Source organism: Lonchura striata, chromosome 29 (assembly GCF_050655825.1).
Source record: "Lonchura striata isolate lonStrDom1 chromosome 29, ASM5065582v1, whole genome shotgun sequence".
In the NCBI taxonomy this organism is placed as follows: Eukaryota; Metazoa; Chordata; class Aves; order Passeriformes; family Estrildidae; genus Lonchura; species Lonchura striata.
The window spans coordinates 3,411,414-3,423,550 of NC_140731.1; the positions used below are offsets into that span (position 1 = coordinate 3,411,414).

The 12,137-nt window shown below is 70.7% G+C and overlaps 2 protein-coding genes across 6 annotated transcripts; one reads left to right on the plus strand and one right to left on the minus strand.

Moving 5' to 3' along the window:
* The first annotated feature begins 245 nt into the window (after window positions 1–245).
* TMBIM6 (transmembrane BAX inhibitor motif containing 6) lies at window positions 246–3,729 on the plus strand. 2 transcript variants are annotated; one of them, XM_021548297.3, is made up of 10 exons: window positions 248–375; window positions 1,641–1,742; window positions 1,830–1,938; window positions 2,034–2,154; window positions 2,266–2,314; window positions 2,438–2,535; window positions 2,651–2,730; window positions 2,844–2,944; window positions 3,035–3,107; window positions 3,186–3,729. In XM_021548297.3, exons 1-10 carry the CDS (start codon window positions 320–322, stop codon window positions 3,207–3,209), a joined length of 813 nt encoding a protein of 270 aa, XP_021403972.3. In that variant the 5' UTR covers window positions 248–319; the 3' UTR covers window positions 3,210–3,729. The 2 variants fall into 2 exon arrangements, with proteins under 2 accessions (XP_031363118.3, XP_021403972.3); XM_031507258.3 differs by having other exon boundaries at window positions 246–375; window positions 3,035–3,729.
* Window positions 3,730–3,847: 118 nt separating this feature from the next.
* Window positions 3,848–12,087, minus strand: NCKAP5L (NCK associated protein 5 like). 4 transcript variants are annotated; one of them, XM_085563052.1, is made up of 13 exons: window positions 11,983–12,087; window positions 8,933–8,974; window positions 8,726–8,829; window positions 8,339–8,407; window positions 8,142–8,180; window positions 7,938–8,057; window positions 7,739–7,852; window positions 5,627–7,350; window positions 5,388–5,541; window positions 5,235–5,313; window positions 4,868–5,152; window positions 4,620–4,759; window positions 3,848–4,286 (listed from the first exon to the last, which is right to left on the minus strand). In XM_085563052.1, exons 1-13 carry the CDS (start codon window positions 12,071–12,073, stop codon window positions 4,050–4,052), a joined length of 3,198 nt encoding a protein of 1,065 aa, XP_085419178.1. In that variant the 5' UTR covers window positions 12,074–12,087; the 3' UTR covers window positions 3,848–4,049. The 4 variants fall into 4 exon arrangements, with proteins under 4 accessions (XP_085419178.1, XP_085419177.1, XP_085419180.1 ...); XM_085563051.1 differs by having other exon boundaries at window positions 8,726–8,832; window positions 11,983–12,086; XM_085563054.1 differs by lacking the exon at window positions 11,983–12,087 and adding an exon at window positions 9,514–9,649.
* Window positions 12,088–12,137: the final 50 nt, after the last annotated feature.

Below are 12,137 nucleotides of genomic sequence, written 5' to 3' on the forward strand. Positions count from 1 at the left end.
CCCGCCCCGCCCGCCCCGCCCGGTCCCGCCCCGGCGCTGCCGGTCCGCGGCGCCGCCGCCAGGGGGCGCCCTGCAGGGCGGCGGCGCCACGGGAGGGCGCCCGCGGGCCGGCAGCGAGCGGGGCGCTCCGATTGGCTGGGCCGCGCCCACGCCGACCAATCAGCGCCGCGCTCGCGCGCGGGGGCGGGCACTGCTCGTCCAACGGCGGCGCTCGGGCGCGGCCCGAGCCGTGACGGCCGCTCGAGGCTAGCCCCGCCCCGGGCGGTGACGACAGCCAATGGGGTGAGGCGGGAGGCGGGACCGTGCGGGGTCTCAGCCAATGAGCGGCGGGGGCGGGGCGCAGAGCTCGCGGCCTGGCACGGGCGGCGGACGCAGGTGCGGGTGGGGGGCGCGGGCGGGGCGGCCCCGGGGGTCCCGGCGGGTCCCGGGGGGTCCCGGGGGGTCCCGGGGCGGCTGCGGACCCCGGGCGAGCCCCACAACACCCCCGGAACTCACCCCGAGCGGCCCGCGGGGGTCCCGCCCCCACCAGGCCCCGTGGAGGGGGGGGGGTTGGGCCGCGGGGGTCTCGGCCCGGTTCTAACGGGAGGATCGGGGGGGACGCGGGGGCAGCGGGGCGGCGGAGCGGGGGAAGGGCCGGGGCAGCCGGGCGGTGGGGGGGCAGGAAGCAGCGGTGGGTAAAGGTCGCTTGGCGCTGGCAGGGGCGGCAGCGGCGAAAGCGAAAGCGGCGCTGGGGGCGGGGAGGGCGGCGCGGGGCCCGGGACCGGCACTCAACGGGCCCGGGGCCCGGCGGAACCGCCTGGGGACACCGCGGCCAGAGCGGTGTCACCCCCGGGAGAGGGGGCTGTCACAGCCCTGTCACACACACACACCGCCCGCCGGGGCTGTCCCCGTGGCCGCAGCTCCTCCTCTGCCGTGCCCTCTGACCTGCGGCGTGCCCGGGGCTTCGTGGCACCGGCCCAGGGGTGGCAGCGGTCCAGCGCCTCCCTTTGTCCCTGTCCTGCTGTCGCTGTGCCCCCCTGGGCCGTGCCGGTGTGGCACCCTCCTCTCCTGCACCCTCCTCTCTGCCAGGGCAGCAGCTTCAGTGTCCCCCCGCTCCCTGTGAGCCCTGTTCTGTCCCCTCCGCCCCTTGGGGACAGCTGGCTTCTGCCACCGGCTGGGCAGGTCTGGCTCCAGCAGCTGCCACAGGGGACAGAGCCGGCCGAGCCGGCTGGACCAGGAGGAGGAGGGCGAGGAAGATGAGGAGGAGGAGGAGGAGGCCGTGCCGGGAGCCTCCCGCTGCCAGGGCCACCTCTGGGGACGTCATTACGGGCACTAATAGTCACCTGGCACAAAGGCGTTTCCAGCTGCCGGCAGCGCTCCCACGGCACCGGGAGCTCTCCGGGAGCTCCCCTGGCCTCCGAGCAGCCCTACTGCAGGATCCCCGAGGGCTGCCCTGGCCCTGCAACAGCCCTGCAACAACCCTGCAACACCCCAGGGCCCCCTGGCCCTGCAACAGCCGGCAGCACTTGCACCAGCTGGACGAGGAAGGCTCCGGAGCCCCGGCAGCTCCTGCAGCTCCTGGGCTATCACTCGGCTCCTGGGGGAGGTTTGGGAGCTTTGGGTGGGCTCCGGATCCTTCCTGACCCCCCTTCCCCTGGCAGCTTGCAGCCCTGTGGAGCGGCCGTGGGCCCATCCCAGCCTGGCACCATGAACGTCTTCGACCGCAGCATCAACTTTGATGCCCTCTTCAAGTTCTCCCACATGTGAGTGGCACACAGGCAGGGCAGGGGGCATCGGGGGGGCTGTGCCAGCCCCCCCTGCCCACCTCACCACCCCCTCCCCACCTGCAGCTCAGCCTCCACCCAGGAGCACCTGAAGAGGGTCTATGGCAGCTTTGCCATCTGTATGTTCGTGGCAGCTGCGGGCGCCTACATCAATGCAGTGACCCACCTCTTCCAGGTGAGGGACCCTTGGAGGGCTGCAGGTGGCACCCCCAGCCCTGCAGCACCCGAGTGAGGCAATGCCCAGCCCTCACCTGTCTCTCCCTCTCCCAGTTTGGGCTCCTGACTGGCCTGGGCGCACTGGGGCTGATGGTTTGGCTCACGGCCACCCCTCACAGCCGTGAGACTGAGCAGAAGAGGCTGGGGATGCTGGCTGGCTTCGCCTTCCTCACAGGTGGGTGGGCACTGGGACTACCCCCGCATCCCATGGGACCCCAAATCCTGCAGAGGGGCCGGATGAAGCCCCCCAGAATGTCTCTGGTGACACCCATTTCTATCCTTCCAGGCATCAATCTGGGACCCCTCCTGCAAATGTGCATCTCCATCAACCCCAGGTAGGGGAGACCCCCCTCTCCGACCCCATCCCCCACTTCCAGCTGCCACACAGATCCTGTTCTCCCCACAATGCCCCCCCAGCCGCCCCCAAAACCCTCTGACCCCCTTCTCTTTGCCCCCAGCATCATCCCCACTGCCTTCCTGGGCACTGCCACCATCTTCGCCTGCTTCTCGCTGAGCGCCCTGTATGCCCGGCGCCGCAGCTACCTCTACCTAGGAGGTGAGAGGGGCTTTGGGGAGGGCTCCTGGGGGGCTGGGGACCCCCTGTTGGGGGGCTGGGGACCCCCTGTTGGGGGGCTCCCCCCAGACCTGGCCCTGACTCCCTCTCCCTGCAGGTTTCCTGCTCTCCGGCCTCACCCTGATGCTTCTCTCCTCTCTGATTAACGCCTTCGTGAGATCCACCTGGCTCTTCACGGTGAGTCCCCTTGCAGAGGCCACCCCACCTGCTGAGGGCGGGTGGACAGACAGACAGGTGGCACCAGCAGGGAGGGGACTGTCCCCACCTGATGCCACTCTACCCCCCGGCAGGCCAACCTGTACGTGGCTCTGATGATCATGTGCGGCTTCGTGCTCTTCGACACGCAGCTCATCATTGAGAAGGCGGAGAGCGGGGACAAGGATTACATCTGGTGGGTGCTGGGGACACGGATGGGGGGTGACAGTGACACGGGGGGCAGGGTGGCCCCCACTGAGCATCCCCCCATCCCTCCCTCTGCCAGGCACTGTGTTGATCTCTTCCTCGACTTCATCAACATCTTCCGGGAGCTCCTGATGATCCTGGGCATGGCCGAGGTGGGTGAGGGGCCGTGGGCAGGGCAGGGGGACAGAGGGACAGAGCCCATGGTGACCGTGGCCACTCTCCTCTTGCAGAACAAGAAGAAGGAGAAGAAGTGAAGCAGCTCTGGGCCGAGGCGGAGCCACCCCTGTGTCCCCATGTCCCCTCCTGTCCCTCTCTGTCATTAAAGGGGCTGCGCTTTGCTGCCGAGGAAGCAGCCAGAAGCTTTCGCACCTCGTGGGTTTTTCTCTCGTTCAGCTTTTTTTTTTTTTTTTTTTTTTTCGAATTAAAAACCAGCCAATTTGTGGATCCTGATGGAGTTTGGCTCCCCTGGTTTCACCCCCAGCCTGTGGCCCTCGGAGTGGTCACCCATATGTGTCCTCTTTCCTCAGAGGTTTGTCCAGCCCCACCTGGGGTGTTACCCTTCCCCGGGAGGCCCCAGAATCAGCCCCTGGGGGGTTGTTGGTGGGACCCCCCCTCAGCCAAACTCATTGGTGGAGCCTCCCCTTGAGCACCAGTGCCAAGAAATGAACGTGTGCTGGGAGGGGCCGTGGGGACATGGCATTCCCAGCGCTCCCAGTCCCGCCAGCTCCGCTCTTTGTACACCGGGATGATTCAATAAATCGCTCAGACTCCAAACTCTCGTCCCTCTTTTTCCATCCCCCATGTCCGTCCGTCCATCTCACCATCCTCACATCCCCCCCACCCCTGTCCCTCCCTGGGACACACGGGGACACAGCGGCTGCAGCACCACATGTATAAATAACCCGGGCTGGGGGGGCGGCTTTATTGAGTTAAAAACCCATCGGCGGGGGGCTGTACAGGGCCATAGCACCATCGGAGAGAGCCGGGAGAGGGAGCGGCACGCAGCGGACACTCCCAGCCCGGGCAGCACCCTCAGAGCAGGAGCGGGAGCAGCGGGGACGGGGTGGAAGACGTGGGAGCGGGGCCGGGGCGGCTCAGCCCTGGCTGCCGCAGGAGGAGAGGCTGTCGTAGAGCGAATCGCTGAGGGACTCGGAGTGTTCCAGCCCGGCGGGGCCGTGCCCCCCGTCCCGGGACCGCGCCTCCGTGCTGCCCTCGTCCCCCACGTCCGAGGCGCTGGGGGTCCGGCTGCTGCTGGTGCTCAGGGCGGGGGGCAGCGGTGGGGGAGCCTCGGGGGATGCCCCCCGATGCCCCGCTGGGCTGCACACGGGGGCCTGGGGAGGGACAGCGTGGGCAGGGGGGCTGCCTGTGCCAGACAGCCACATCTATCCTCCCCCCACCATGCTGGGGAACCTCTGCGCCCCTCCAGGGTTGTTTAAATCCATCCCCAGCGCGGGGCGAATGAGGAGGTGACAAATGATCACAGAACTCTGCCGAGTGTTCCCCCCACATCATCTCTCCACGGCTTCATCCCCACAGCATGGGCAGGAGGGTCTGGGGTCTCCCTGCTGGGGTTTTGCTCCAGAGTTTCCGCGTCCTTACTCTGGAGTTTTGGGGATCCCAGCCCAAGGTTTTGGGGTACTCCAGGATTTCGGGAGTCCCATTACCTGCCCAGGCCGATGCAGCCCCTCTAGCCCCTCGGGGGGGCACACAAAGGGGTCAGCAGCACCGCAGGCTTTGGCGTTGGGGAAGGTCCAGTTCTTGCTTTGCTGGACACGCCGCGGCTTCCTGGCGTCATCCCCGGTGTCTGCGGGAAGAACAGGGGCAGCGCTGACCTGCGAGACCCCCACACCCCCCATCTCCCCATTGCGAGCCCCCGTGCACCCTAAGGAGGGCACGGACGGGGGACACCCACCCTGGGGCGCGGCGCGGTGGCCGTGCGAGCTGGGGGGGGCCGGGAGGCGGCAGCCCGGAGCGCTCCGGTGTTTTCCCGGTACCAGCAGCTCCTCGGCGCTGGGCACCTCCCGCTCCAGCGTCCGGGCCTTGCGCGGCACTTTGGTGACGGCGGCCGGCACGGCCCCGGGCAGCGGCTCGGGGCGGCCCCGCGGTTTGGGGGTGTTCTTGGCGGGGACCCCCCCGTAGTCGGGGGGAGGGAAGGTCCCGATCCCGCTGTCCAGCGTCCGCGTCAGAGACCCGCAGGCTGCGGCATAACGAGAGGGGTCAGTGCCGGGGAGCCCATCCGGTGCCCCCTCTCCGCCCTGACCTCCCCATCACCCCCTCACCGGCGAAATGCTGCGCCGTCCCCGACTCGGACAAGCTCTCGTCGGACGGCAGCTCATCCCGGAGCCCCACGTCAGGCACCTGCGGGGTGCAGAGGCTGAGCGGCCGCGGGGTCCCCCCGGAGCGGAGCCCGGCGGCCGCGGCGGGGTGCTCACCTTGTCCGAGGGCTCCCGCAGGTGTCCCACGATGCCGTTGCGGGGCGGGCGGCAGAGCCGCGGTTCTTTGGCGTCGGGGGGGACCCTCCGGAGGTCACAGAGCTCCCGCTTGTGCTCCAGGCGGGTCTCGTAGGGGACGTCCTTCCCGTCCACCCTGGGGGGAGGCAGCCATCAGGGGGACGCCCCACCCTCACCCCCACCCTCACCCCCACCCCGAGGGGACCCAGGTGGGAGCTGACCTGTCCAGCAGCTGCTGCATGAAGGTCTCGGCCGTCACCTCCTGGTACATGACAGGGAGAGGGCCGGGGCTTCGCGGGGGCCCACGGGGCCGCCCTTTCTCCAGCGCCAGTCCCTGCAGGAACGCGTGTTCCTCCCGCAGCGCCTTCCGCAGATCCTCCGCCTTCTCCATCAGCTTCGAGATGTTGAGAGACTCCGCTTCCAGCTTGCGGGCGGCCAGCTTGACCTCTCGGCGAAGGGGCGCGGGGGTCCCGGCCCACTCGCGTCCGCGGCCGCCGTCCCCACGCCGGCTCAGCGCCGGCAGCTTGCTGCGCCGCAGCCCGAACCAGCTCGCCAGCCCCGCCGCCTTGCCCTTGGCCTCGGCGCCCGGAGCCCGCTCCTGCCCCTGCAGCCGCAGCACGTTCTCCTCGATGCCCTTCATCACCTTCTCCTCGATGGCCGAGTGCCCCGCGGCGCAGGGCGCCGGCCCCGCGGGCTCTGCGGGGCTTTTGTGGGGACCCCCGCCCGCCTTGGCGCCCGCCGGCTCCTCGCCCCGCGGTGCCCCGGCTTTGCCCGCCTTGGTGGGCAGCTTGGTGGGACTGCCGTGAGGGCTGCGGGAAGCCTTGGCAGGGGGCGCGGGGGGGGTCCGAGAGGGGGTCCGGCCGCTGCTGGGGCGGCCCTTGCCCCCCGCCTTGCCGGGGTCCCCCATGGAGCCGGAGGAGTAGCAGCGGGCCAGGGGCTCCGCGCCGTGCGCGGGCTCGGGGTGCTTCAGGCTGCCCCCCAAACCCGCCCGGGGCGGGGGGCGCAGCTCGGCCCCATGGCCCCGATCGGGCCGCCCTGGGCCGGGCGGCTCCCGGCCCTCAGCCCCCCGCAGCTTGCCCAGGGCGGCCAGGCGCTCCTTGAAGGGCAGGTAGCCCGGCTCGGGGGGCTTCTTGCCGGGGCGGCGGCAGGGGGCCGAGCCCCCCGTGCCGCGGCGGGAGCTGGGGGGGGAAGCGGCCGCCCGCTCCCCGCCGGCCGCGGGCCCCGGTGGCCCGGGGGGCTGCTCGACCGCCTCGAAGGTGCGGGGGTGGGGGAAGGCGGGGGGCTCGGTGGAGCCGGACTCTGGAGCGGCGTCGGGGGACGGGCGGCGGCTGAGCACCGGTGAGGCCTCGGGGTGGGCGCCGCGACAAGGGATCTTGGAGGGGTGGGCGAGCTGGGGGCTGAGGCGCAGCCCCCCGGGGGGAGGCGGCACTTTGAGCACCTTTGTTGGGGAGGTCAGGGGGTTGGGGACCCCGCCGGGTGACAGCGGGGTGAAGCCCCCCTCGGGGCTCTCCTCGCCCGGCGTGTAGAGTCCCAGGAAAGCAGGGTGCTCCCCGCGCCGCTGCCGGGGGGGTCCCCCGGGGGCTTCCCCATTGCGCCGGCAGCAGCCCCCGCCCTCACCTCGCAGCAGCCGCTCGGCCAAGGCGCTGAGCAGAGCCCCCCGCGGCGGACCCCCTTCCTCGGGAGAGGAGCAGGGGCTGCCCTCGGTGCCCCGCCAGCCCCCCGCAGCCCCCGGGCCCCGCAGCGGGCAAGGCGGCCAAGCCAGGGCTGCGCAGGGCTCGGGGGAGCCGGGGGAGGCCGGGGGGGGTCCCAGCAGCGGGTCGGTCTCCTCCAGCTTGCGCAGCACCTCCAGGATTTGGGCTTTCTTTTTGAAGAACGGGGACAGGGCATCCAGGGGCGGGGCACCGGGGCTGAGCCCAGGGCTGCCCGATGGCACCGGTGGCAGCACCTGTGGGGACAGGGTACCATCACCTCACCAGGTGAGCACCTGGCACTGAGCCCCCCAGTACAGAGAGAGAGGACACAATAAACTGTGGGATGGGGATGTAATGGGGACAGGGACATCAGGGGCAGTGGGTTTTGGAGCCAGAGACATCACAGATGGAGGGGCTTGGGGAGGTGGACACCACGGACTTGGAGAGGTGACACCACAGGGACCCTGCTGAAAGTGCCATAGGCACTTGGATGGGGACACCACAGATCCAGGGAGGGGGACAGGAGAGGACACCGTGGGCCTGGTGACACCACACACTGGGAATAGACAATGGGGAAGGGAGTGACACTGCCCAGAGAGGGGGACACTAGGACAGAAATGGGTTGGGAACACTGGTACCCACCTCGGGCAGGGACAGACAGAGGCCAGGGAGCAGTGGGGGTGGCTCTTGCTCAGCAGAGCCTGGCTGGGGGGTGACCGGGACATCTGGGGGTGCTGGCACCGGGTGCAACGGCAGCTGGAGAGGAGAGAGATGCTGGGTTAAGCTCTGGGGGGGCTCTGCCCCATGCCCGCCCCCCAACCCTGATGCAGCCCAGGCACACCTGGGGGAGGGAGCCAGTGGAGAGCTGCAGCTTCTGCTGGAACAGGTCGCTCAGCACCTGGTTCTGGCGCTCCAGCTCAAAGACGCGTTTCTTCAGCTTGATGCACTCCTCACGCAGGTCCTGGCCAGGGTGTGGGGCTATCAGCCAGGACCCCCGGAGCCCCTCAGCATCCTCCCAGCCCCCTGACACCTTCCTGACACCCACCTTCTGGTTGAGCAGTGCCTGCACCACGTGGTTGGCAACCTGCGGAGGAGAGGGGAGGTCTGCGGTGGGGCACAGGGCACACGCAGCCTCCTGCCCCAGCACACACGTGGGCACACGCATGGGCACACGTGTCCTGTGTGCCTGGGGGACACAGGGCACTGGGGACACCCTGTGTGTGTGTGGGTGCTCTCCAGTACCTCGTCCAGGCAGCGTTCATAGGTCTCCCGCTGGTTCTCATTGGCCTGGGCCAGGGCTGAGTTCTCTGCCTAGAACAGAGCAAGGACAGCTCAGGGCACAGCTCAGGGGACACAGGGGACATCCCGATGGCACCAAGCAGACCCTCTGTCTCCTGGTCAGGGGGACTCAGGGCCACACATGGCAGGATGGGGCTACCCCAGGAGCAGTGGCACACGAGGGGCCACGGAAAACTGGGAAGTGCAACCCACCACCATGGTGTCGTCTGTGGCTCCGTGGCACTGGCCACAGCTGGCTCTTGGCACTGGCCGCACGGTGGCCATGGCCACAGCTTCAGTGGCCACGGCTGCCCAGTGGTCCCGTGTCCTGGTGGTCCCATTCCCGCATACCTCCAGCTCCCGCAGGCGCTGCAGCAGCTCGTGGCTGGTGCCTGTCTCGCCCAGCGCCGCCGGGCTCCCGGCTCCCGGCGCCTCGGCCACGCTCTCCGACATCGCTGCTGCAGGGGACGGGCATCACCACGGGGTCCCTGCTGGCCCCTGGCCCGTGGCACCCGGCCTGAGGCGCCCCCAGGCCCTGCACAGCCCGGGGTCTCTTACCTGGCTTTGGATGTCCCCAGCCCCAAACCTGAGCGGTGTCACCTGCCAGGGAGAACGGGGATGAGGAGGGGGATGGAGCCGCCAGCCTCCAGCCCTGACCCCTCCGGCACCAGGAGCCGCAGGGACTCCTCCTGCTGCCCCCTCCTTCCTGGTGGTACAGGGGAAGCTTCTCGGCCCCGGCATGCACAGCACGCCCGGGACCGGGACCAGGACCAGCCCTGGGACACCGGGATGTGCAGCACCACCGGGACCGAGACCGGCATCAGCCCCGGGGAACCTGTGTGCCCCAAGGACCGGGACCGCCACCGGCACAGGGTCACGAGGATGTGCAGGACCACCGGGACCGGAATCGGCACGAGCCCCGGGGCACCGGGATGCGCAGCACCTCCGGGCTACCGGGATACGCAGCACCCCCGGGGCTGACCCCGGGGCACCGGGATCCGCAGCCCCGGTGCAGAGGACCCCCGGTGTTCAGACGGCCCCCCCGCCAGTGCCGCACACCCCCCGCTCCACCCCGGGCTTCCCCCGCCGCCGGTGCCACCGCGTCCCTGCGCTGAGCGCCGGTCCCGGCCCGTACTCACGCCCGGGGCTCCCGGCGGCGCCGCCGCTCTCGGCTCAGAGCGGCCCTGGGGCCGGTCCCGGCGACGGCGGCGTTTCCATCCCGGCCCGGCCCGGCCGCGCTATTGTTGGGAGGCGGCGGCGGCGGCTCCGCCTTCCCGCCGCGGCCGGGGAGGAGCCGGGACGGAGCCGCCGCCTCCCCCGGTGCGCGGCTCCGCCAGCGCCAGCCCCGGGGAACCGGCGCTGGGGCCCCCGGGAGCGGCGGCACCGGCACACCGGGAATCATCCCGGGAGAGGAAGCACCGGGAATCCCTCCGCGGCACCGGGCGCCGCCGGAGGGCCAGGGCAGAGGACGGAGGGATCCCCACGGGCATCCCGCACCCTCTGGAGGGACTGCCCGGAGCCCCCGGGACCCCTCGGGGAGCCCCCCGGGGCTGCAGGCGCGGAACCGAGCCGCGACCCCCGGCCGTGGCCTCCACCCCCCGCCCCTCGAGGGTGAGGTTTGGGTTTTTGGGGTTCACACGGGGCCACGCGTCCCCGGTTCACCCGGACCCCACGGCACCGCGGCGGGGAGCGGGGGGCTCGGCAGGATAGGGAGAGCAGAGGGGACAAGAAGAGGTTTTGGGGGTGATGGAGGAACAAGGGGAAGGTGTGGGGGTGCACGGCCAGACCTCGCGCGTGCTGTCCCCGTCCCCTGCAGCCCGTGGGGCGAACCCACGCGGGTCCCTGCGGTGGTCCCCATTGTCCCGGAGGTGCCCGTGGGCCCCTCGCCTGCCCCCCGCGCAGGAAGCGGCCCCGGGGCCGGCGGCTCCGGCTGCGTCACGGGGGGAAGTGAGGCTCTGTCTGGAGGGGAAGAGGAGCCCGCGGCCCCCCCAAGCCCCCGGCGGGGACAGCCGGGGGGGCCTCGACAGATGGACAGCGCGGCCATCCCCTCCCCCAGCGTGGGGCCCCGCGGGGGCAGCGCGGGGGTCCCTGTGGGGAGGGGGACACGGTTGCGGCACAGGCACGGCCACCCGGAGCCCGTGTCCCCTCCCCAGGTCCCCCGGTCACTCTGTCCCCGCTGCCCCGGGCACTGCGGGGACACGGCGTGCGGACACGGTAGGGGGACACGGCGTGGGGACACGGCGTGGGGACACGGCACGTGCCCAAACCGCAGCCCAGGACGTGCCAGCGTGGCTGTGACCCGCTGGCCCTGGCCTGCCCCATACCAGGGTCCCCATGCCGAGCCCAGGGACAGGGGTGACAGCCCCAAGGGTCCCCAGCCCTGCTGAGCTGTTCTGGGGACAGCCAGGATGCACTGGGGACAGTCCAGGGACATGGAGTGACAGCCCCGAGTGTTCCCAACCCTGCTGAGCTGTTCTGGGGACAGCCAGGACGCACTGGGGACAGTCCAGGGACAGGGGTGACAGCCCCGAGTGTTCCCAACCCTGCTGAGCTGTTCTGGGGACAGCCAGGACGCACTGGGGACAGTCCAGGGACAGGGGTGACAGCCCCGAGTGTCCCCAACCTTGCTGAGCTCTTCTGGGGACAGCTGGGACACACTGGGGACAACCCAGGGACAGCCAGGATGCAGCGGGGACAGCAAGGACACCCTGGGGACAGCCGCGATGTGCTGGAGAAATGGCCTCGGGGTGCAGGGACACATCGAGGACAGCTGGGACTGGCCAGGGACACGCAGGGACAGCCAGGGATGCGGTGGGGACAACAGAGACACACGCAGGGGACAGCTGGGGTGTACTGGGGACACTGGGGACCGGCGGGTGGGATGAAAGACCGTGAGGGACACCCCAGGGACACCCGGGATGCAGTGGGGACACTGAGGACACCGCAGGGACAGTCAGGATGCAGTGGGAATATACCAGGGACAGTCAGGAATGCCCCAGGGAGAGTCAGGATGCACTGGGGACACTGGGGACACCCCAGGGACAGCCGGGGTGCATTGGGGACATTGAGGACACCCCAGAGACAGTCCGGGTGCACTGGGGACACTGGGGACACCCCAGGGACAGCCGGGGTGCAATGGAGACACTGGGGACACCCCAGGGACAATCAAGGTGCAATGGGGACACCCCAGGGACAGTCTGGGTGCAATGAGGACACCACAGGGACAGTCCGGGTGCAATGGGGACACTGGGGACACCCCAGGGAGAGTCAGGATTCACTGGTGACCCTGGGGACAACCGGGATGCTCTGGGGACACCCCAGGGACAGCCAGGACACAGTGGGGACACCTCAGAGACAGCCGGGATGCTCTGGGGACAGGCGGGGACAGCGGGGAGAGCCGAGGACACGACGGGGATGCACCGGGGACATGCGAACACCACGGACCGGGCCACCCCCGCCGCTCCCCCGGGCTCAACCCCCGCCCTCTCACGGTACGAGCCGGTGCCCGGAGGACACGGATGCCCACCCCCGCCTCCGGTGCCCCCGAGGAGCGGCCCGACCCTCCCGGTTCCCCCGCCTGCACCTCGCCGCGGAGCGACCGGACTCACCGGGGGCTACGGCGGGGCCAGGGCCGGGGCGGCATGGCCGGGGCTGGGACCGGGACCGGGGCGGGACCGGCGGCGGCGGCGGTGACGTCATGGCTCCACCGGGCCGGCCCCGCCCTGCGCCCCCGCTGCCGCCAATCCGCGCCCCGGGCACCCCT